The following is a 23,482-nucleotide window of genomic DNA, read 5'->3' as shown; positions in this document are numbered from 1 at the left end:
CCTCCCGGTCCCACAGTCACTTATAAAATAATCACTTAGAGCTTAATATTAACCGTAACTGTTTGTTGGATGGCTCAGGCTTATTACTTGCTAGCCCTTACATATAAACTAACCCATTTCAATTAATCTGTGTATCCCCACATGGCCCGTGGCTAACTGGTAACGCTCTGGCATCTTACTCCTCCAGCAGCTGCTGGCATCTCTCTGACTCCCCCTTCTTTCTCCCTGTATTCAATTTGGCTTTTCTACTTACCTGTATTCTGCCCTGCCATAGGCCAAAGCAGCTTTACCCATCAACCAATAAAAGCAAAATATATTCACAGCATACAGAAGGATATCCCACACGTCTCTATGAATCCTCAGACTGAATGGGGCTAGCTCCTGTCTCCACCCGCCTTATATTTCTCTTTTTACCTCCGCTGCTGGGATCAAAGGCTTGAGATCCCAAGTGTTAGAATCAAAGGTGTGCGCCACCCCTGCCTGGTCTCTATGGTTAACTAGTGACTAGCTCCATCCTCTGAGCTCCAGGAAAGCTCTATTTATCAAGACAGAAACAGAATATTATACAACGTTTATCTCTGACCTCCCTCCTTGCTCTCAGGCAGGCTGACTGGTGAAGATGATAATGATGACGATAGTACCCCTCCCCCCACAGCAAGTCCCATGAGAGACAGTGGAGGTGGGGGAGGCTCCAGGGAGCTATAAATCCTCCAAGGCAGGTGGGCTTTAACTCATGGGCTGTGGAGAATATGGGAAATGGATTTAAAAATGGTGACCAACCTCATGGCCCTGTGGAAATGGATTGTGGAAGAGGAGAAAGAGAAACCACAGAATAGGGGGTCAAAGCAGAAGATGGCTATGGTGGTTGAGGAAAGATGGTCGTAGCTTGTACTAGAATCCCTAAATAGTGACCTTGGCAGTTAAGAAGAGGAACTCAAAATCTTCAAACAATTGTCTAAGTCAAGACATGACTTGTGGATGAGTGTGACAGGAAGACCATTTTTTGTTAGCATCAAACCCAAGCTCCTGAGAATAAGAAACCTCTGGAACAAGAACAACAAAAAAAGTTATTGAGCTGTTACAAATGGAGCCAGAAATGGCCATCCTGGGGCAGGTTCCCCCAGCAAGGCTAAGGGGCAGTTGGAAGCCACAGAATTGTCCCATGGAAAGTTTAAGAGAAAGAAATGTACATTGAATATACATACATTGCTTACATCCAATTTTCTTCCTTCTTTTCCAGTTGTCAAGACTGAACTCAGGCCATGGGTATCCTGAGACAGCACAATACCACATGGTGTTGAGCTGTATTCCCAAACCTTTCTGCTTTTTTTAGTCAGAATCTTTTGTTTTTGAGACAGGGTTTCTCTGTGTAACAGCCTGGCTGTCCTGGAGATCACTCTGTAGACCAGGTTGGTTTTGAACTCACAGAGATTTGCCTGCCTCTGTCTCCCTGAGTGCTAGGATTAATGGCATGTACCACCATCGCCCGGTTTATTTTGTTCTTTTTAGTGACTGTCCAGTGGTACACTGTAGGAATGGGACTATTCACTTATTCATGACCGTGTGTATGTACAAGGGATCTGATGGCCCACGGCTTCCTGCACACTAGACAAGCACTCTGCACCGAGCTACATGCTCAGGCCCATGTTAGTGTTTTGGTTTTGAGACATGGACTCATTGTGTTGCCTAGACTGGTCCTGAATCTGCAATCTTCCTGCCTCAGTTCCCCACGTAGTTTGGATTGCAGGCCTATCCTTCCAGGCCTGGCTATCATAGTTCATTTAATTTGGTCTCCAAACTGATGGGCAATGGGGCTGTTTCTAATTTTCAGCATTTGAAAATATTTTATTGAAAATATCTTAAAGAGAGAAAAGACACCAGCTAATGAAGGGAGAAATCAAAGCAGTGAGAAATATTTATACATTATTCAGAGAGCCCTAGAATTTCTACGCTGAGGAGCCTCTCCCCACCTGCTCAAGCTACAGAGGGCACACGGGGGTGTTCATGCTCACCCTTGAGGCCTGTGTAGACCTGAGATGTGATGGAGGAGCTGGGTACTTCTCCCAGGGACAGATTGAAGCTGGCCACGCCGGCCACTCCACCAACTGAAGACCCCTTAGAAGAGGAGGCTGTCTCTCAGACCAGAGCACCACCTACACAATCCTCAGCAGGTTCCTTCCCATCCGTGTTGGGCCCATGTTGGCCTGTTATTGGTGTTCCTGTGGAAACATGTAATATTTAAAAAGCACACACATACCCACAAAATAGTCTTATTGGCTTAAATGGACAGTTGTACTGGGGACAGAGAGAAAACAGTCATTTGTTTAAGGCCGTCTCCTCCTTTTAATGTAAGTCCATTGTGTCTCCTCTGGGCTGATGACAGAGCTGGTTTTGGATGCCGCCATTCAGTGGTTGCGTGATCTTGTGCACCATCTCCAGTGCAGTTCCCAGCTGGCTCAAGTTAATGACCCAATGGATGGGAAAGGACCTGTGTTTTATCTTACTTTTTGGAAAGCCTTGCCAGAATGGAGTTTAGGAAACCAAGTGTTATCGAACCAGACAGTAGATACACACACATCCCAGCCTTTCCCAGAATGCTCCTGTGTCAGCATCTCACTGACCATCCCTAAAAATCTATCCGTTAGGGAATTCTTTTTTTTTTTTTTTTTTTCAAGACAGGGTTTCTCTGTGGCTTTGGAGCCTGTCCTGGAACTAGCTCTTGTAGACCAGGCTGGCCTCAAACTCACAGAGATCCACCTGTCTCTGCCTCCCAAGTGCTGGGATTAAAGGCGTGCGCCACCACCGCCCAGCCCTGCCTTTAGGGAATTCTTACCATTATTTCTTTAAAAAAAAATGGTGTGTGTGTGTGTATGTGTGTGTGTGAGTGTGTCTTCATACACTTTCATACATTCGGAGGCCAGAAGTCAACCTCGTCATACCAAAATGGCGCTGTTTTTCAGTGATTGCCCACCTTGCCACATGAGACAGGGAGTTTCACTGGCCTTCCATCAGAGTAGGCTAGCTTAGGCCGGTCAGTGAGCCCTGGGGAGCCACCTGTTTCTGCCTCCCCTGTATGGCAAGCATTTAACAACCGAACTGTCTCCTTTGCTCGGGATTTCTGTGTATGTGACAGCTCTTCATGGTTGGCAAAGTCCTTTCTATCTGGACCTCCTGGCAAACCTTCTGGAAGGCCGGCTTCATTCTCATGTAACATGGCATACCTGAGGCACAGAGAGATGACGATGAGGAGCCAAGCTCGGGGAAAGTAAACATGTCTAACAAGTAGCAGAGACCTTAGACCACTTCCAGACCCTAGATGCCCCCAGTGGTGGGCTCATGTTTTCAATAGCTGGAAATACAGTTATAGACTGAGAACACCTTGAGTCCCCAGAACCCCCACTTTTTATCTCTGCTCACGGTGAGCCTGTGTCACTGTCCAGCACACGCAATGCACAGTCAGTCCTAGAGAAGACCAGATTTCAAAAGCTGGTTTGCTACACGCATACTGCTTTTGCCCCTTTATAAAACTGAAAAAGCATGAAGCCTGGCAGCCGTGCCTCAAGACCGCTGCACTTCCAGGCCATCAAGGTGAGACAGCCTCCCCGCTCCTGGCCTGCTCAGGTGTGGGATTCCCAATCTGGTCCCCAGTCATCCTTTAAGATGCATGCCAAACTCACATGAGCCCACGTCTCGGCACTTGGAGGACGAGGTGAGCGGGTCACTTTAGTTCAGGAGCTGGAGACCAGCGTTGGGGTGACAGGGCAGTTGGTATACAGCATTTACAAGACGGTAGTTGCGTGAGGCAGGAAAAGCTAGTATGAGTAATTCCATTTTTTTTTTTTTTTGGAAGAGGAAATAGATTTAGGAATTGAGAATTACCCAGTGTCAAACAAGCACTCAGAAGGAGAGCCCAGAGGGAACACAGCTGTCCAGACAGTGGCTTCCGCTTCTGCTAATATGCATCATTATTTTATAGTGCTGTGTGATTCTTTTTCTTTTTTTTTAAGTCAAACTGGCTAAGCTCTGTATTCACTTAGGCGCTCACTGCTCTCCTGCTCGTCGGGGAAAAGGATAATGAACAACGCTAACACGCAAAGGCAGGCATACCTTTCCATTTGGAGACACTCTTTGCCTGTCTGTGTATGTGGTCCTGGAGATGGAGCCAGGGCCTTGGGCGTGCTAACCAGGCAATCTACCACTGGGCTGTACCCTTGATGCTGCTTAAGTTGATTTTGAGACAGAGTGTCACTATGTTGCCCAGGCTGGACTCAAACTTGGGATCTTCCTGCCTTGCTCAGCTTTCTAACTAGCTGGGATCACAACAAAGTACACCACTGGGCTTGACTTGTTTTCCTTTTCCTTTATTTTTATTTTCTGTGCATTGGTGTTTTGCCTGCACGTATGTCTGGGTGAGGTGAGGGTGTTGGATCCCCTAGAACTGTAGTTACAGTTGGGAGCCACCATATGGGTGCTGGGAATTGAACCCAGGTCCTCTGGAAGAGCAGTCAGTGCTCTTAATCGCTGAGTCATCTCTCCAGCCCCTCTTTTTCTTTTTTCTTTCTTGTGGAGTGATATTTTGTTTGTAGTCTAACAAATAAAGCTTGCCTGAAGATCAGAGAACAGCATTAAACCACTAGTTTGCCATAGAGGCCAGGTAGTGGTTGCACACACACACCTTTAATTCCAAGCACCTCTGTGAGTTCAAGGCCACCCTGGGACAGATGAGATTGAGTTTTTCTAAAAGAGAAACAGCCCACACAAAGGTGATCCCAGCCTTTAATCCCAGAACTAGGGAGGTGGAGACAGGAGTGATATGGCTGGGCGGAGAGAGGAATATAAGGCAGGAGGAAACATGGGCAGATACAGTCTGAGGATTCAGTCTGAGGATCTGAAGAGACAGGATTGGCCCTTTCGGTCTGAGGTAAGAACTCTAGTGGCTGGTTGCTCTGCTTCTCTGATCTTCAGCTCTCGCCCCTGATATCTGACTTCAGGTTTTTATTATAAAGAACAGTTAGAATTCATGCTGCATTCTTTTTTTTCTTTATTTTTCATTTTCGTTTTTTTAAGGCAAGGTCTCTCCATATAGCATCCCTGGCTGCTCTGGAACTTGCTTTTATAGACCAGGCTGGCCTTGAACTCCAGAGATCCACCTGCCTCTGCCACCCCAGTACTGGGATTAAAGATGTGTGCTACCATGCCCAGCTGGATTTGGCTTTTAATAAATTTAAACAAAAAATTACACCTACCTACCTACCTACCTTCCCATCTGTCTATCTATCTATCTATCTATCTATCTATCTACCTACCTACCTACCTATCTATTTTTTTTTCGTGTGTGTGTGTATGGTGTGGCGTGGTGGTTATGTGGAGGTCAGAGACAGCCTGTGAAAGTTGGCTCGCCCCCTCTTCCATTTTGGTAGCGAGAACCTTTATCAGCTGAGCCACCTTATAAAATGCTCTGGCGACAGCATGCTGATAATGTTACTCCAATGTTACTGAACACACAACTTCTACAAAAAGTGGGAGAAAGGGGCCACACACATCCGTATCCACACACATCCGCATCCACACACACTAGTGTGTAAGCGGCCCCCACCCAGTGGAGAGCATCCAAATTCTACCTTTCAACAGATAGCTGGCATTTCCTTGGCGTGTTAACCCGCAGGAAATTACAGGCTGTCACGTTGTAGCTCCTCCTCAGAGAATGCCACGCAGATTACAGTGGTGAGCCACATGGATGTCCCTGCCCGGCATCGCTCTGGCTTTCTCCTTGCTGATACATTCGCTGCATCTTAACTCAGTGTCGTGTGGGGAATAAAGAATTCACAGTACTTTCCTTAAATAGCTCTTCTCCACCCTCAGGATTGGACCCAGGGCCCTGCGCATGCTAGGCAAATGCTCTTCTATCAAGCTATAGTTTCAGCCTAACAGTAAATTAAAATTTACAGTATATTAAAAAAAAAACACATTATTTTGCTGAGGTCTTAGTGTGGTCTTGAACTCACCATGTAGACCAGGCTGGCCCCGAGTCAGAGGCATCCGCCCGCCCCGGGTTCAGGACATGCTCGTTTATTCTGAAAGGCATTGCGGTCGCAGCTCTTTTCTAGCTGCTGCTTGGTCTGTTCATCTCCGTCCTTCTGCAGAGCAGACTCTACAAGAGGGCAAAGAGATCAAAGATTAAACAGGGCAGTGGGTGAAGGACTTTAGGTTTAGAATTTTAAAACAACAGTAAGATGCCCCTTCATAGTGAGAAATTAATTTTACCAATTGAGAAGTCTGGCCCTGACCCCTATCAACTGGGAGCTGGCCCAGGTGAGGCTGACCCTGACATGAGAACTTGCCTAGCAGGTGCAAGATTCTGGATTCGATCTCCAGTGCTGAAAAGAGTATTTATTAATATTGTTGTTGTTGTTATTATTAATATTTGGTTTTTCAAGACAAGGTTTTTCTATGTAGTTTCGTTTGTCCTGGAACTCACTCTGTAGACCAGGTTGGCTTTGAACTCACAGAAATCCACCTGCCTCTGCCTCCCGAGTGCTGGGATTAAAGGCATGAGATACCACCACCTATTGTATATTTTATTTTTAATTGAGGCAAGAAATAACAGAACTTAGCATCTTAACTTTACGTATTTCTGCGGTATTCCATATTCACAACTTGGTGCAGTGGCCTTGTTCACACTGCAATAGTGAAATTAAACCCACTAATAACGAACTCCATATTTTCCTCTACACAAAGGCCCAGTGACTGCTGTTCTATTTCTGTCCTCTGGATTGGGTTCCTCTGACACCTCAAGGAAGCGGACCGATGAGTGTGTGCCTTTTGTGGAGGTGTATTTCACGCAGTGATGGTCTGCCCGCATTGTAGTGCACCAGGGTTTCCTCCCCTCCAAAGACAGCATGCAGTTCCACCACATCCTATCACGTTGTGTGCGTGTGCACCCGTGTGGGTGGAGGGGGCCAGAGGGCAGCCTGTGTATTCCTTCACGATGGGATCCCTCAGCTAGGCTGGGTGGCTGGCATGCCCAGACCTCCCAGTGTCTGCCTTCTTGCGGCTGAGATTACAAGTGTAAGACACAAGCCCCCTTTTTACGTGGGTTCTGGGGAATGAACCCAGGTCCCTCTGCTTCCACAGCAAGCACGTTACCAAATGAGCCATCTCCCAGCCCCGCCATACAGTGTTCTGCTCATCCTGACCCCTGGGGTTGCTTTTCTTCTTGGTCCCTGTGAATGACACACTGTGAACCAGGGTGCACAGATATCTCTTCCAGGTCCTGTGTTTCATTCCCCAGAAGCTGCTTGATCACAAGGTGATTCTTTCTCTTTGAAAAATTATTTGAGTAGGTGCCTTGTGCTGTGGGATAATGCTCTTGTATCCTGTAAAGATTTTATCATTTGTATTAGCTTAATAAACGCTGATTGGCCAGGAGCCAAGCAGGAAGTATAGGTGAGGCGACCAGACCAGGAGAATTCAGTCTGCAGTCACCAGCTAGATGCAAAGGAAGCAGGATGAGAATGCCTCACTGAGAAAGGTACCAAACCATGATGTTAAAATAGATAAGAATTATGGGTTAATTTAAGTTGTAAGAGCTAGTTAATAATAAGCTTGGGCTAATAGGTCAGACAGTTTCTAATTTATAAAAGCCTCTGTGTTTCTTTGGGACTGAATGGCTGCTGCAGGACCAGGCAGGACAGAATCTTACATTTACTAAGCCTTTTCTCTGTGTATGTATCTGTAGCTCGTGCATGCCTGGTGCTCTCCAAATCCAGAAGGTCACCTGGAACTGGAGTTACAGATGGTGTGAGCTGCCATGTGGGTGCTGGGAACTGAATCTTGGTTCTCTGGGAGAGCAGCCAGTGCTCTTAACCGCTGAGCCATCTCTCTGGCTTGGTAGTGGCAATGCCACCATTATCTCCATCTCTGGCCTGCAGATGCCACCACGAGTTTAGTGACGATGGCCATCTTCACCAGGACAGTTCTTAAAGCTGTGCTGTGGAGTGAACGGTGTGTCTCCTGTGACTCAGAATCCATGGCTAAAAGAGTCTCATGGATCCAGGCTAGTCATAAATTTCAGAAGTAGCTGAGGATGACCCTGAACTTCTGACCCTCCCCCTCCATCTTTCGGCTGCTAGGATTACAGGCTGTACCACCATGCCGATTTTATGTGACGCTGGATATGGACTGGATGCCCTCATGCACGCTAGGCAAGCACTCTACCAACTAAGGGGTCATAGGAAACTGGAAGTCAAAAATCTTAAGGTGCCCATTTTGGTGGCACATACCTGTAATTCTGGCTACTCAGGGGGGTGAAGAAGGAAGATCAGATCTGGGGAATCCACTGAGACATTGTCTTAAAATGGGGGAATTAGTTCCCTGTTAGACATAGACTCAACGGTCACCCAAGACAACATAGGTGGCTTTCCTTATACAGTTACAGGAAGGATTCCCAGACCTGCCCCATTGTGTCCCCGGGCAGACAGAGTAACAACAGGCTTAGTCAGCATTGCTCAGCAGGAAGGCAAGGGACTATCTAACACACAGCATGTACCGACAGGAGTCAGGACTAGCTAATGCACAGTGTGTACCGACAGGAGTCAGGACTAGCTAACACACAGTGTGTACTGACAGGAGTCAGGAAGGTCTCTAAGGATGTAGACTTTCATGATATTGGTATAGAGACCGGGGAAGAGGCCGCTGCATTGGGATTCCAGATCACGAATCAGCAAGGACAGCAGGAGATGGTTTATTCTGATGGAAGTGTTATGGAGCATCTAGAATCCTGGAAAAGTGATGGCTCACTCTAGCAAAGTTGAAATGTTTGACCAGCAGTGGAGGAAGGGAGGATTTAAAGGCTTAGAGCTGTAAGGACTGGGTGTAGCTTACTAATGGAGAAGCTTGCCTAGGAAGGGTGAGGCCCTGGGCTCGATCCTCAGGGCTACAAACTAATGAAACAAAGCAAAATTCAGGGGCTCCAACCAACCGAAGTACCACATGTCCCCATTTTCCTGTGGAATTCCAGGAGAAGCCTTGGCCAGTCTCCCTCGGTTTGAACTCCACCTCCTCCCTCAAGTACAGGTCAGTGCTCCTGAGCTGACGGACTTTCATCTTTTCTCCATGACTTCAGGAGCGAGGGGCCCTCTGTAAGCCACTACGGAGGCCACTGGCCTCTGCACATACATTCTCTTGTTCGTTACCTGTTTTCCTATTCCTCTCAGGAACCAAGGCAGGTCTGGACCAACCAGCTGACACCATCGTCCTGTGGGCACTGGTCCTGTTGGTCTGCTCCAACAGGTCAATCTCAACTACCATGAGGGAGTGTGGTTTTCCTCCCAAGACCTTCCAGCTTTGCGTATAAGCCTGAATGTTCCCTTTCTTATTCTCCTTTGTGATCTCTTCCCAGCATGCAGCAAGCAAGCCTACTGGCATTTGCAGTATCCCACCCAGAAACCTTCAAGTTTATTAGGGACACTGGTGTCTGCCGAGTTACCACAGGCAACATTTTTTCAACCGTTCTACCACGACGTACCATGGGAACCTCTCTCTATGCCATCCTGACCTCGTGAACAGCGTGCTTGTAGCTCTTCTCACTTCCGCCTGCTGCTGCTCACAATGCTAACACCTCTTGCTTCAGGTTTTAATGATGGCGACCTTCTACTTCCCCAAACCAGTTTCCTATTTTACTGCGCCTTGCAGGGTAACAAAACACTTTCAAATCTCGGCACTTGAGATAACAAGGCTTGTTAGTTCTTCAGATCTCTTGGGCCTCGCTGGGTTGTGGGTCTTTGGTTTGGCCCAGTGTTCTGCATTCAGCTGTCTCAGATTTGGAGGCAGCTGTGGGGTTTCCGGGCCTCTCTTATCGCGTGGTCTCTCAGGACGCTAGCGGCAGCTTTCTTCGTGCAGCTGAATTTTAAGAGAGTCAGAGTAGAAATGGCAAGATCCCTTAGGGCTCGAGGTCTGGAACTTCCCTGGTGACACGCTCCACTGCCCACAGTGAGTCACAAGGTCAACCAAGGTTGAGCAGCAGCTGAGAAACAGCCCTGCCTCACAAGGCGGGAGAGCATCAAACCCACCTTGTAAGGGAGCCCGGAGGAGGTCGACAGAGAACCTTATGTAATGACCTTTTGATAAACGGAATGATCACCCAGGTAGAGGTGCCAGAAAGACACTTGGTTAGGACGGAGAGTGAGTCCCGTTTCTGTATCGGGACCCTGAAGGCAGGATGGCACTGCAGACTGCTACCCTCCGGCCACTCAGCTGGAAGAAGCTGGCGAGCTGGCGAAGGTGCAAACCCACTTAGCACATGGATTCTTCCAGTCCTTTCTGCCTGCTTCCCACCTCCACAAACACTCAACCTAGCACTGGACAGGACGCTCTACCACTGCCGCGTCTGCCACCTAACGGAAGGGACTCTGGGAGGAAAGGACTTTTGAGACTGTTTAACCGTGTGTACTGGTGTCTCTGTGCATGTGTGTGCACGTGTGTGCAGGTGCCGATGGAGGCTGGAAGAGACTGTCAGATCCCGGAGCTGTAGTTCTAGGCGGTTGTGAGCTGCCTGGATGTGGGTACTGGGAACCGAACTCAGGACCTCTGCAAAAGTAGCATGTATGTGCTCTTCACGGAGCCCTGTCTCCAGCACTCAGGGGAGGGGCTGTTTGTTCTCCTAGTTTTCGTATCTTGCAGAATGAAAAGCAAGAATGAGATTAAGTATAGGGATTCTGAAAAAAGCGATTTTTGAGTTCTTACGAACCAGCAGGGAGGGTGGGAACCGAGGAGGAGGGACCAGGAGTTACCAGGTCATGCTGCTGCCCTGCTGAGTCACTCTCCTTCAGAAAGCTGCCATTGTGTCTGAAGCTGCACCACCTTCCGTGCTGATAGGCTAGGGGAAGCTGGGAAGCTATAATTCTCCCGTCCAGGTATGGCTTGAATGTGCCATCCTCCTGCCTCAGCCTTCTAACGCATCACCATGCCTGGCTAGGGATCTAAATTCTCCCACTGCTCCCCAACCTAACGCTCTTCTCACACTGGTTAACTTGCCGAGACCCCATTTTGAACCGGGTCCTACTGATTTTTGCATTCTCCTCATCCTTGCTCCAACCAGAGGGTCATGGTGGGGCTGGGCTGCGGCGCGTGCCCAACTCTCGGACTCCATCCCTCACTTCCCAAGCGGAACTGGAGGGTCTCAGCTGTGCTAAGTTGGGTGTTTGTTAGATCGCGATAGACTGGTAATTAGTGCGGGGAGTGAATCTGGGTCAGAGGCAACCAGTTGGAGTGATGGTCTCCTGGGGCGCGAATAAAGGTGGGAAAGAACAAACACAGCCCTGGGTTGTTGTTGTTTTTTTTTTTTTTTTTTTTGTATGGGTGGGGTGAACCAGGGACAGGGGACAGTGGGACTTGTGGTATAGGCAGAGAGACACAGGGTCACGTGCAGAAAAGCGCTCAAATTCTCTCTCTCTCTCTCTCTCTCTCTCTCTCTCTCTCTCTCTCTCTCTCTCTCTGTATGTGATCGCTTGCTCCCGCTTTTACTCGGGTTTCCTTCCAACCTCTCCATATATGGTGTGGCTCTAGAGCAGGCTGGGGATTGGCTGTTGTTGTTGGGAGTCTGGGAGGTGGGAGAAAAGCAGAAAAAGAAACCCAGCGTGGGGAGGGAGGAGAGAGCATGGTACCAGGCTTCAAGGGTTGCAGAAGGACTGCTTGCCTCGGAGGTTGAGATGGATTCTTTGGGATGTGTTTCTAGGGAGAAGGGGGCACAGTTACTGTTGGCAGAGCACTTGGGGGCACTGGCCGGGGAAGGGGACAAGGCTTGGCCCTAGGTTCAGAGCTCTAGGCTTAGGAGTGGTTTGTGAGGGCTGGAGTGGGGCGGTGGGGGTTGAGAAACCTGGGCTCCGCTCCACCCCTTTCTTTTCACCCCAGACAACTTACAGCTCTGCTGTGGAAATCATATGCAAATGAACTCATTAGCTTTCCAGACCAACCCCAGACATCCTTCCTAATGGTGGAAGCCATAGACTGTACCTTTACCAGCCCTCTCTCTCCAACCCTCCTGAAAAACTCCTTGAGAGAAACAGGAAAAGCTGAGGGGAATATCACTGAAGTATGACGTAAACATCTGGTTCTCCAATTTACCTGTCTACTCATCGCCCTGGTTCACCTCTGTGTCCTGGATTCCCCCTCTCCCCATCCCAGGCCTCCCAGAGGAGTTTCCCTCTCCAGTTCACTTGGGTAAGAAGACAGAGATAGGCTGTTGGGAAGGGGCTGAATATAAACATCCTGGAGATGTCTGTCAGCAGCTTCGCGGGAGAAGGCGACCTATGCAACCAGAGCGCCTCTTCCCTTCTCCACACGTGGGGACTGGAGGAAGGAAGAGAGATAATGCAGGAAGACGGGGTGGAGGGGGCCCGGAGGGAGGTTAGGATGCATCCTGACATGGTGACTAGGTTCAAAACATTTCCACATGAGCAGAGCGCTTGCTGGCAGCCGCCCACAAGCGTAGAATTTAGGTTGCTTCTCTAGTGTGAAACATGGCTTTGTGTTAAGCTCTGGAACGGCTGCGGACAGGAATCGCACCCTTCCCTCTGTACAGCTGTCTTCAGCACAGAGCCGAGGCACCTCGCAGGCCCTCCTCCGAAGGGAGGGGTGGGCGTGGCCTGCGGCCCATGGAGGGCTGTGAAGTAGAGTGGCCCTGATTGGCTCCGCGTCCTTTGCCTCACTCAAGCTGCGCTCTGGCCACCTGAATTTGCCGCTCACTCCTCACTGAGCCAAACTAGTACAGCAGCCTCGGAAGCCACGGTGGGACAAGCAGAGGCCACTGGCTGTTCTTTCCCACTCAACACTCAGCCGTCTGCAGAGGAAACAGACACTCATCAGGCCTGCTTTGCCCAGGGCCGATTAACCAGAAGTCAGAACTTGAATCCAGACCCCTGTGGTTTCATTTTAGCACTGTAGAGCCTGGATGCTGGAACACTTGCTGGGGAGCTGCTGACTTTGGGGTGTGTGTGTGTGTGTGTGTGTGTGTTTTCCTCCCCTGGGTACCACAGATTGGCATGTTGGGACACACATGTCATTCTTGTTTTGTCTTTGTCTTCATTAGGTGGGGGCGGCAAGAAAGAGAAAGAGAAAGTGAAAAGATGGGAAGGCACAAAGCGTGTGATTTTAACCCAACTTTCAGGATCTGTGGCAATGGGTGGGCTGAAGACCTGGGCTAGAGTTGTGGGAAGGGAAGTCTCTGAGGGCACAGGAAGCCTGGTTCCCCCACTTTGTCCCCCAGAAGAGGCGGGGTGTCCAGTAATTCAGTAGTTGGTGTACCTCGTTTCTAGATAACTACAGGCTAGATACGGAGAACACTTTGATGACACTGAGAAGCAGGGGACCTGACTTCCGGCAGGCTGGGAGATGGCGCAGTGGTGAGAGCATATGCGAGGACCTGAGTTCGAATCTCCAGGAATCACAACTGGAGGGATTCCCACAACCTGTTTACAGGGTGGTAATGTCCCAGAAGAAGAGGTCAAGAGGGTTTCCCCAAAGACCTTATTCTCTCTGTCTCGTTAAACAGAGCAGCCCCCTTAGCCTGTCCTTTCTTCTCTCACTGCCTGTGAAGCTCTGGGACCAGCTGCAAGGGGTGAGACCTCAGGAGCAGCAAGGACAGAGGACACAGCACTGTGGTTTAACCCCGTGTGTGAGAGATGAGAGGCTCTATGTCCTTACCACAAATCATCCCCATCTTGCCTTCCCTGTGCTAGGCCTTACCACTAAAATTAACAAACTTAATCTCAGAGAACAAGTCATGGGGGACCTGTCACAGACCAGCCTGAGGAAGTGAGGCAGGAGGCAGTGTGGGGAGAGTTGTTCTGAGCTCTGCTGTGTGGAGGGTGGCGGACAGAGGAAGAACCCTTGCTTGGCAGAAAGAGGAAGCTGGGGCAGGTCTGGCTTCCCTTCCTTCCCACACAGCCGCCATCTCAAGGCAGTTGCACTCTTAGGTCAGCTGCTCCCCTCTCCTGTGCTGCTCCGCCCCAGGCAGAGGAGCAGGCCGCTTCCATCTATTCAAGCTTTAATCTTGACTCCTTGGTGGAAGGTAAAGGAAGACCCTCGGATAAGAAACTGAGGCAGCTTAGTCTTGTTTCCATAGTGCTGGTGAGGGCACAGGGCCTCGCACACGCGCACACACACACACACACACACGCTAATATACCACTGACCCACAGCCTCAGCCTTAGACAGCCAGCCCCCACCCCCCACCAGGGTGAGAGGCCAGGGTTAATTCCACAGACCCTCCTCAGGCGGGGTAAATTTCAGTTCTCTTATGGCATGGACAGGTGGCACTGGCCCCTGCGTCCCTAGAACTCAAGCTGCACAGCTGAAATTTCACCCTCAGAGTAAGAACCTGGAATGGGACATCTGAGGAAAGGCTGCCCCGCCCACTCTAACCCAGCCAGGCTGTGTACCAGCAGCGTCTGTTCAGGCTTGGGAGCAGGTGACTTGTACACAGGAGCGAGAGCTCCTGACTTGGGCCTCAGGGCTCACCTTCTCCCATCTGACCTGGGAGTTGTCTAGGGGAGTCGGCAGGAAAGGCCTAGTGGGTCAGGCATCAGCAAGAGCAGTGAGTTGGATTTTTTTTTTTTTTGATTGAGGTAAATAAAAAAAGCTCTATCCTGCAACATCTGGAGATATAGAGTCTGTGCCCCCCAAATTCCAGACCTGACCCCCCCTTCACATCAGGCTCTTCCGGTATTGACTGTGCTGGGAGGCCTGTCTGAGGTGGGAGTCGGGGGTCTGCAGGTCCATCTGTCTGTACAGGTCTCTCAGCTCCCTGACTTCCTGCAGCACCCTCTTTGCCTGGCTCCAGTTGGACGAAGCCTCTCCCAGCAGCCTCTCTGTCTCCAGCAGCAGCTGCTCTGACTCCGAATCGGGTGGAGACTGTGGGGGGTCCTTGGCCTTTCGCTTGCCGTCTCCCAGCCCCTGAACCTCTGCCAGCAGCTCCTGAGTCTTCTCCAGTTTCCTCGCTACCAGGTCCTGGATCCGGGACAGCTGCCCCGGCTGGGAGGGAACAGGGGCTGGGGTTTCCTCGGCTGGAAGGTGGAGGGGGCGGGCTGGGGCAGTGTCCCTCTGAGACAGGATCTCCTCCAGGGAGGCACAGCGGCCCTTCTCTGTAGAGGGCAACTTCTTCGGGGCTTGTGGGGTATAGGTGGCTCCCTTGTCTGGCTTCTCCCAAGGCCGAGAAAGGCTGCTGGCCCGGTGTGAAGAGGGCTGGATTCGGTCGGAGTCGGCTCTCCGTCGACTGCCGGCTAGCTGGGCCACAGACTTGTCCAGATCCACCCGAAAGTTCTCCGCACAAGAGGCTGGCTCCTCAGGGGAAGGGTCTTCTTCTTGGATCAGGTCTAAGGTCAGCATCCCGTCTGAGGTAGAGGTGGAAGCCTAGGAAGGCAGAGTGAAAGAAGGGGGACCCGTATCAGCCCCCGATGAGTGCCATCTGGGGCCCCTTCCCTACTCCCGGCTGAGCCCCTCGACTGTGCTATTTCGGAGTCCTTCGAGGACGATTTGAAGTTCTTTCTTTTGTTTTTCTGTTCCTTACCTTCTCCTGCATACTGTCTGGGCTCTCTGCTCTGCTACAAGCTTCCTGGGAAGCGTCTACTTCCATACTGGGGACTCTAAACATAACGCGGGGTGGCCCACGATCACAGTAAGGTGCACAGACAGAAGAGGAGAATGCTCTACCCACGTCCTCTTGGCCACACTCCTTAGCCTGCTCTGATATCTGAACTCCGAATCCTTGCCTGGTCACAGACCTTCTTATTTCTAAATGCTGCAATTTAGCAGCCGTAAAGGGAAGTCAGACATGTGGTCCTGACAGAGGCTTTACAGCTGGGCAGCTCTGGAGACCACGGGTCTGACAGTCCAAGGCCTGTGTTCTTCCTCCTGCAGGGACAGCCCCTCCCTAGGCTCTGAGCACAGCTGCCTGAGAGAACCCACTTCTTCATTCAGGAGAGGCTTTGCTGCGGGGACACAGCACTGGCGCTCACCACCAGGGTGGCCGGCCACCACACAGCGGCATGTAGCACGCCACACTCAGCTCTTCTGTTTGTCCCCTTCTGAGGGGCATTTCTCACTTCCTCAGATGTTACTGAGAACACAGATGCTGACTCAGGGTAGGTGCTGAGTGAGTCATTTTGATTTGGGAAATCAGGCAGGGCGGTAGGGTGGACATGTCCTGAGCCTTTGATCCTCAGATGAGAAGGACTCCCACAAATGTCCCTGCTTGTTCACAGCTGAGATGGACGGACACAGACCGGCCCTGGGTGGCAATGTTTACTTTCTTGCAGCTTTACATACCACAGCCATGAGGTGTCCCCGAGTTGGAGGGCGGCGGGAGTGTTGGATTTTCGCTCTGTCTCGAGTAGGGTGGGCAAGGTAGCTATCCTCTTCAACGGTGACCTGAGGAGACGCTCCATGAGTCACAGGCTCTCTTTAGGACTCTGTCCCACCTGGATGTCCCTAATGTGACCCGCCTGGGAAATATCCACCCCACCAACTATTTCTGAGCAGGGCCCCAGGCAGAAGGGTTTATGGGATGCAGCTGACCCAAGGCCGGCCGGCTCAAGCATCAGGAAGCTGGAGAGGGGGTGAGCAGAGAAGACTTCAGAGAGAACACGGGGGGGGGGCACAACAGGGCCTTTAAGGAAGCAGGGGGGGGGGGGCACAACAGGGCCTTTAAGGAAGCAGAGAAAGTAGAGTTGGGGTGAACTAAAGGGGCCCCGCAAATACCCCTCCTCTGAGAGTCACGGCCTGTGTTCTGCCACAGTGCCCCTAACAGCCCCTGACCTCATCCAAGATGCGGTTCTTGGCTCTGGTGATAGCGGAGCTCAGGGCGTTGATCCATGACTCCTTCTCCTCAGGACTCAGCGCCAGGAAGATCAGGTTGGGTGCCTGGAAGGGGACGTTCTTGCTGTAGCCAGTTACACACAAATTATAATCCCCCAAGGAAAAGATATTACAATCTCATTTCCGCACTCCCAACTCCTGGAAAGAGAGGTTCCGTGTCTGGAATCATGAATGATCGAAAGAAACCCAGAGTCTGTCCCTGCAGAATGGGCAGGCTGTTTTAGGAACGATGGAGGAAGAGCTAAGAGTGTCGCTGCATTTGACCACTGGGGAGGACAAAGCTGAGGTATTAAAGGTCTGTAGGTGTCAGACGACACAGAATGTGACAAACACGGATTCCCTGGCTTCCCTTGAACTTCAACCACCCATCAGGGCACAGGGGCCAATAAACAACTCTTCTTCCAAGAGAATACATTTGTATGTACAGTAGGCATGTGTGTGTGTGTGTGTGTGTGTGTGTGTGTGTGTGTGTGTGTGTGTATAAAGGGGAAGGAAAAGGGAGGGGGCAGAAAGAGAAACATCTTTACGGATGAACAAGTTCACAGAGCGGGCCTGCCTGGAAGGAAGGGAACGGACAGAATATTCTCCAGTTAAATAATAAAAGCCAACCTGGGAGGCAGAGGCAGGCGAATCTCTGTGAGTTTGAGGCCAGCCTGGTCTACAAGAGCTAGTTCCAGGACAGGCCCCAAAGCTACAGAGAAACCCTGTCTCGAAAAACCAAATAAATAAAATGCAAAACAAACAAACAAACAAATAAATAAATAAAAAAGCCAGAGGGAGAACAATTCTGGGGGCTGTTCTGGGCCTCACAGCCCTGCCCAGCCCGCCAGGCCGCAGACCCACCATGGTGCCTGGCTGCTTGCATCGGGCCAGGGTGAACTTGCTGTGGTTTTTCTTGCTTCTGCTCTTGGATTTCCGGAGTTCTTCGCACTTCTCATAGTCGGTCAGGTCAAACACCTCTTGGATATTTTTCTCATCCTTTACCTAGGGGAGGTTTGGGGAACGACAGGATAAAATTACTCTGCTTCTCCTGCTGAGGGAAGGGGAGGATGAGCGAGCTGGCCCACCCCAGCTGTAGAAGTGGGATAGGACTAAGCACCGAGTCCTTGTGTGGGCTCCTGTTTAACCCCTTGCCTTCCAAGCCACCACTCCAGGGTCTCCCTCTACCTATGACCGTCCCTCTGTTTCTGAAGGACACACACAGCCTTACAAGCCCTAAAGGGTCACGGTGAGCAGACTGACCCGATCGTCCTGAGTGGTCATTAACCGTCCAGGGGAAGGTGAAAAGGGCAGCCGGCATCTGCCTCTGGCCTCAGGGAATATTATGGTTCCCAAGAGCGTCCCTTCCCACCTGCTCTTTCTTCTAAAGTAGGACATTATAGGAGATTCTTCCTGGCCAGCGGGCCAGCCACCCTCTTCTGTTTAGCTGGGAATATGCCAGGAACGAGTCGGTCATGTTTCCCGGGAAAAAGTGGAAATTGAGCAAATGTGTCTAAGCGGCCCCAGGGTTCCCTTGGCACCCTCTACCAGCCTGTAGTTGATCGCCCATCATCTGTGCTGTGGGGCAGCAAAGGGCACATTCATCTGGCTCCATTGGTCTTGTCAAGGCTCGGCTCTCTAGGATTCTCTGTTTTAGGGTCCCCGGGATTTTGGCTGGGAAGTGACCAATAGGCCTTAAACATCATGGTGGGCATGGGACAAGGTGCCACAGGAATGTTCGAGAACAATTCACAGGAACCCACGCTGGGCTGTGGGACCTCCTCTCTGGCTCCTTCCCCAGAGAGACTATCAGTGGAGTCCAGAAAGCCTGGAGAGGAAAGAGCTGGGTGTGTGCGGCAAGGAAAAGGACTCACTTCTGTCTTCCTGAGGGAAGGGAGGGAGCGCTCCTGGCTTGGACGTGGCTGATAAGGCACTGTGGGAGCAGGCGGTGTTGACAGAGGTTAGGAGGGGTACAGGGAGGAGATGGGGTGAGGCAGTGCCCGGGAAAGATAGACCCCCTGGCAGGGTTCCTGTGAATTGTTCTGTGCCGTATTCAGTGTCTTCCTCACGGCAAACTCCTAACGTCTCGTTTACAACTACATTTTCCAAATGAACCCTTCCTTCTGGGGGGGGGGGCATATGGACTGAGTATTCTAAGTATCGCTTTCAACCTAACTTCCCCTACCATGAAGTCACCCCAAGGTGTGGCTGTGTTCCTACATCGGCGGTTGATCAGAAGACATCTCAGCTGCCTTAAGTGGTGCCCTTGGAGAGTAGGGAATGATCCACAACCCAAAGGCTTCTCTAGTGGAGGAAGTTGGGGAGACCTTGCTTTCCCAAGAAACACCAACAGAAACCATGGAATGGTTACGGGCGTTTTTCTTTTTTGCATCAGCATGTAAACTGCAAATATATTTTGCTTTGGGTTTTTACATTTCCAATCTATTGGTTTGTTTACAATCTACTGTTTTGTTTAGAGGCAGAATAAACGGTGTCTTCTGGCAGCTTCACCCTTAGCCCAGGCCCACTGGACCATGGACTCGGTTCTGAAGAAGGGTCAAGAGTAGGTGCAGTTCCCCCTCTTCTCCAATGCCCTCCCCAGCAGGGGCATCTGGCCCCAGGACTAGTCAGAAACTCCTGACTCAGAGGACAGCAGATACTCTGAGGTCACCCTATGGTCTCTCTGCCCCGAATCCCCCTTCAAACACACACAGGCTTATTAACCAACTAACCATGCACTTCTGTCCCCAGGTTCTGCCTTTTGGACAGACAGAAGCCAACAACAGAGGCCTTGTTTAGTTTCTTTAGCCTTTCACTGCCCTCTGGTTTCCCGACATGTAGGAAGCCTTTCCTGAATGCTAGCTGTGCTTCCTGGCATTGTGAAGGATTCAGATACACTGTGACACTTGCTGCAGCTTGTTTAAATAAATAAAACCACAGTGGAAAGCCAGACAATTGAGGTGAGAGCTTTCCTTAGGATTTGGGACTAGGTAGCAGCGACCCTTTAAAGCAAACTCTCCTCCAAGCCTTCCCGCAGCTGGCTCCTAAGACTCTCCAACCGCTCTGTTCAGGCCCCTTCAAGAGGGGCCTCGCGGGCTCAGTGCTCTTTGGTTCTCTCTCCTTGTCTCAGCAGACAGTTTTTGGATGAGTACTTCTTTTGGGCTGCAAGTGTGTCTGCTTCAACACCATAAAAGGATTTATTTACCCGAATAGAACAGCAGAATGCATGTCGAGCGCGGAAAGCAGAAGAGGTTAGAGGATTTGCCAGTCCGTTCTGGGTGAAGGAGCACAGTCAAGAGAGGAAGGGGGCGGTCTAAAGGGGACACAGTCTATAATGTAGGAAGTCAGGGGAAGCAAGTTCAGCTTCTCGGCACTCCTGGTACTGAGTCAAGAGTCAGGGCTTTACAAAAGGGAAGGGGGTCTGGATTCCACGCCCTGCCTTTAGAGTCTGACCCAGGGTGGGCTGTGGTTACATGCTCAACTACTGAATCAAAGCCGCGCGCGCACATACACACAGGCGCTCACAGTCCTAACTCCATCCCCCCACCCCACTCCACAGATAAAGGTGGGCAGGGTATGAGTTCCTTGTTTTGTTTTCTTTCTTTCTCTCTTTAAGTGGAGGGGAAGGTGAGGAAGAGGCCTGGTTCAGGACACTGACTCCTACACAAATCCGGCATTCACAGCTACTGGACGTCAGGTCCCAGAGACTGACTCCAGTTTGCGGTTTTCTATGATTGAGGGTGACTTGCCACTCAGGAGACCTACATATGCCCCCTGCTACAGACAGGAACGGAAAGGGTGGTGGGCTGGGTGGGAAAGGCAGGAAGGGGCGAGGGACAAGATGACCAGTGTGTTTCAACAGAAAATTAGAAAGAAAAAAAAAATCCCGCATTTCATGGGGGCCAGACTAGGGTAAGAGGCAGCGAACGTTCAGAACTTCTGGGAAAGGTGTCCGCAAAGGCACATTAAATAAGTAAAGTCCTAACTCCCACTCAGGTAAAGTCACTCGGGGCTGACTTTTCTCTGCAGATACAGGACTTTTGCGACCCCTGAACTTGCAGAGAGGGAGGCGGGGCAAGCCGAAGAACTAGCCGCCGCGGGGACCGGGTCGGGATGGGCAAGGGCGCCTACCTCCTTCTCGGAGACGTAGAGCTGGTCGCCTTTGAGCACCACATAGCGGTTTTTCCAAATCTCCCTGAAAATGCCTTTCCCGCAGAATTTCCGGACCCAGCCGACCTTCTCGGGCGCCGCGGAATGATGGTTTCCATCCGGAGGCCCCTGCCGGGGCGAGACGGGGGAGCGGAGGCTCAGCCGGGTCCCCGCGGCCTCCCCCCGCCCCCGCCCGGCCCCGGCCCCATTGTCCGCGCGCCGCGCACTCACCCGCTTGCCGGAGCCGCTCTTCTTCATGGCGGGATCGGGCGGCCGCGCCCGCTGCTCGCTCGCCGGCGGCTCGCGCTACCCGCAGGCCGGGCCCCCGCTGCCCCCGCCGCCCATGCCCGCCCCAGCCGCACGGGCCCCGGCCGCCGCCGCTGACGTCGCGGGCTCCGAATGAAGGGCGGACCGTGGCGCCGCCGCCGCCGCCGCCGTGCGCTCCCCGCCCCCCGCCTTTGTTTCCGACCCGGCACCCGGCGGAGGCGCGAGCGGATAACCGGGAGGCGCGGCGATGGGGGCGGGCCCGAGGCGTGGCGAGCCGGACGGAGCGGAGCAGAGCGGAGGCGCCGCGGGAGACCGGCCGCCTCGGACCCACCGGCTCGGGCTGGCGGGGCTCCGGGAGGCTCCAGGCTCGACCGACTCCCGGGCGGCTGTGGGCGCCCCGCGAGGCCTGCGGGAAACACGCGTGCAGCGGCGGGGAGGCCCGCGAGCTCTTCTTAGCCCCGAGTTTGTGGCGGGGCCGGGCGGGAGCCCAAGTTTGAGGACCGCTTTCCTCACCACTCCGCGGTCTCTGGAGGAGGGTGAGCTGAAAGCCCCGGGAGGACCAAGTGTTGTCTTCCAGGGCCAATTACTACCAGACAATACGCTAATAAACCTATTACCTGGTGTATGGTAACACAACCACCACGAAAAGCGTAAAGATCCCTGGCACAGAGCAGGGGAAATTATCCTTTTCCAGAAACGCTCAAGATGAAGTGTTGGAAGTTTGTGGTTGCAGGCGTGGAGGGTGTTTGGGCTTTTTTTTGGAATCAAAAAAGGACCCCAGACCCTCCCTCCTTCCCAATCCTGTAAGTCTCATTATCCACACCAATTGAATTCTCTTTCGGGTGGACACAAAACTTTGTCCTTTCAAAACAGTCTTATTTTGACACTTAAAAATGTTGAGTACCATTTTGTAAGGCATATAGAGTAAGAATATTATCCCTTGGAAAATGATCAGTCGGGCACGGCGGAACAAATGACATGCTCAAATTGACACGCTACTGTTACATGAGTTAGAATGTAGGTTTTCTGACCCCGCTCCACCTTTTAGGCTTAGTACACACAGCGCACGTCCCAAACTCCCCTTTCCCATCTCGCCATCTCAGCTTGGTACTGTTCTCTTTAAAAGGTGATGAAAAAAGTGAGAAAAAGCAGGCTATATGAGGAAGCAAAATGTACCAGTGTGCGGACACCGCCGTGGAAATTAGCCCACGGGAGCTTTGGGGAACTTGGCTGGGCACAGAAGAATGGTTTGGATTGAGGTTTTTAATTTTTTTTTTTCTTTGACAAGGTCTTACACAGCCTAGGCTGCTTCCAGACTTACTACAGAGCGGGAGGCTGGTCTTGATCTGCTAATCCTCACATCCCCACCTGATTTACATAGTTTTAAATAGGGGCTGGGGGTGTGGCTCAGTGGTAGAGCTGCTTGCCTGGCATTCAGGAGGGGCTCTGGCTCAATTGCCTGCCCTGTAAGGAGGAAATTGAACGATAGATCCTGGCTCACGAGGCAGAAGAAATCATCTCCCTACTCCCAGGAGCTTTCACCTGGTCCACAGATTCTGGAGCATCCCCGGTGTGCAAGATCCTGGGCTCTCTTCACGGCATCAGACAGGAGCCAGGGCTCAGTGAAACATCAGGCCGAGGGGCCCGTAAAAAATAACCAAAGCAATTTTCAGATTCTAGAGCAGATGCATGTGGGCTGCGGAGCCTTCGCTGCCTGTCTGTGTCTTGAGATGTTACATAAATCTCTGGCTGGTCCCCATCCCTCCCAGCTCCCTTCTCCCCAGTGACCTGAACTATTAGGAAGCCCTGTCCGGTCCTGGCCTTCTTCCCCACCTTTGCTTTCTTGGCACAGGACGTTCCCATATGCCAGCTTCTCTCCTGGATTGCTCTGAAGCGGGCTTCTCCCACCAGGTGAACCACATGGCACCTGAATTTGGATCTAAGTGAGACTGTTTCCAGAGAATAGTGCTTAAGTGAGAAATTAGAATAAGCACTTCTGGGTTCCTTTACACATTGTTATAGCTCTCAGTGACTTCACACACACACACACACCACACATTGTTATAGCTCTCAGTGACTTCACACACACACACACACAGCCCAAACACATACACACACCACACACACATTGTTATAGCACTCAGTGACTTCACACACACACACCACACACACCACACACACATACACACCACACACACACACACACCACACACAT

At 51.3% G+C, this 23,482-nt stretch overlaps 1 protein-coding gene across 1 annotated transcript; it reads right to left on the bottom strand.

The window, feature by feature from the left end:
* Window positions 1-14,570: 14,570 nt before the first annotated feature.
* Plekho1 (pleckstrin homology domain containing O1) lies at window positions 14,571-21,397 on the bottom strand. Its single transcript, XM_050124601.1, has 6 exons — window positions 21,232-21,397; window positions 20,983-21,129; window positions 17,716-17,856; window positions 16,813-16,917; window positions 16,324-16,425; window positions 14,571-15,408 (listed from the first exon to the last, which is right to left on the bottom strand). The coding sequence occupies exons 1-6, from the start codon at window positions 21,256-21,258 to the stop codon at window positions 14,704-14,706; spliced, it is 1,227 nt and encodes a 408-aa protein (XP_049980558.1). The 5' UTR covers window positions 21,259-21,397; the 3' UTR covers window positions 14,571-14,703.
* Between the last annotated feature and the right edge of the window lie 2,085 nt (window positions 21,398-23,482).

Source organism: Alexandromys fortis, unplaced genomic scaffold (genome assembly GCF_014885135.2).
Source record: "Alexandromys fortis isolate MF-2015 unplaced genomic scaffold, M_Fortis_MF-2015_v1.1 scaffold_218, whole genome shotgun sequence".
NCBI classification, from domain to species: domain Eukaryota; kingdom Metazoa; phylum Chordata; class Mammalia; order Rodentia; family Cricetidae; genus Alexandromys; species Alexandromys fortis.
The sequence above is the reverse complement of the archived record's forward strand: the minus strand, read 5'-3'. Positions and strand labels throughout refer to the sequence as shown.

Excerpts from the sequence above, each read along its gene's own strand:
- Plekho1 (XM_050124601.1), bottom strand. The coding sequence starts at position 21,258 with ATGAAGAAGAGCGGCTCCGGCAAGCGG. Across the intron at positions 21,130-21,231 it reads AGAGCGGCTCCGGCAAGCGG|GGGCCTCCGGATGGAAACCA; the intron begins GTGAGTGCGCGG and ends TCGCCCCGGCAG. Across the intron at positions 16,918-17,715 it reads GCAAGCAGCCAGGCACCATG|GCACCCAACCTGATCTTCCT; the intron begins GTGGGTCTGCGG and ends GTCCCCTTCCAG.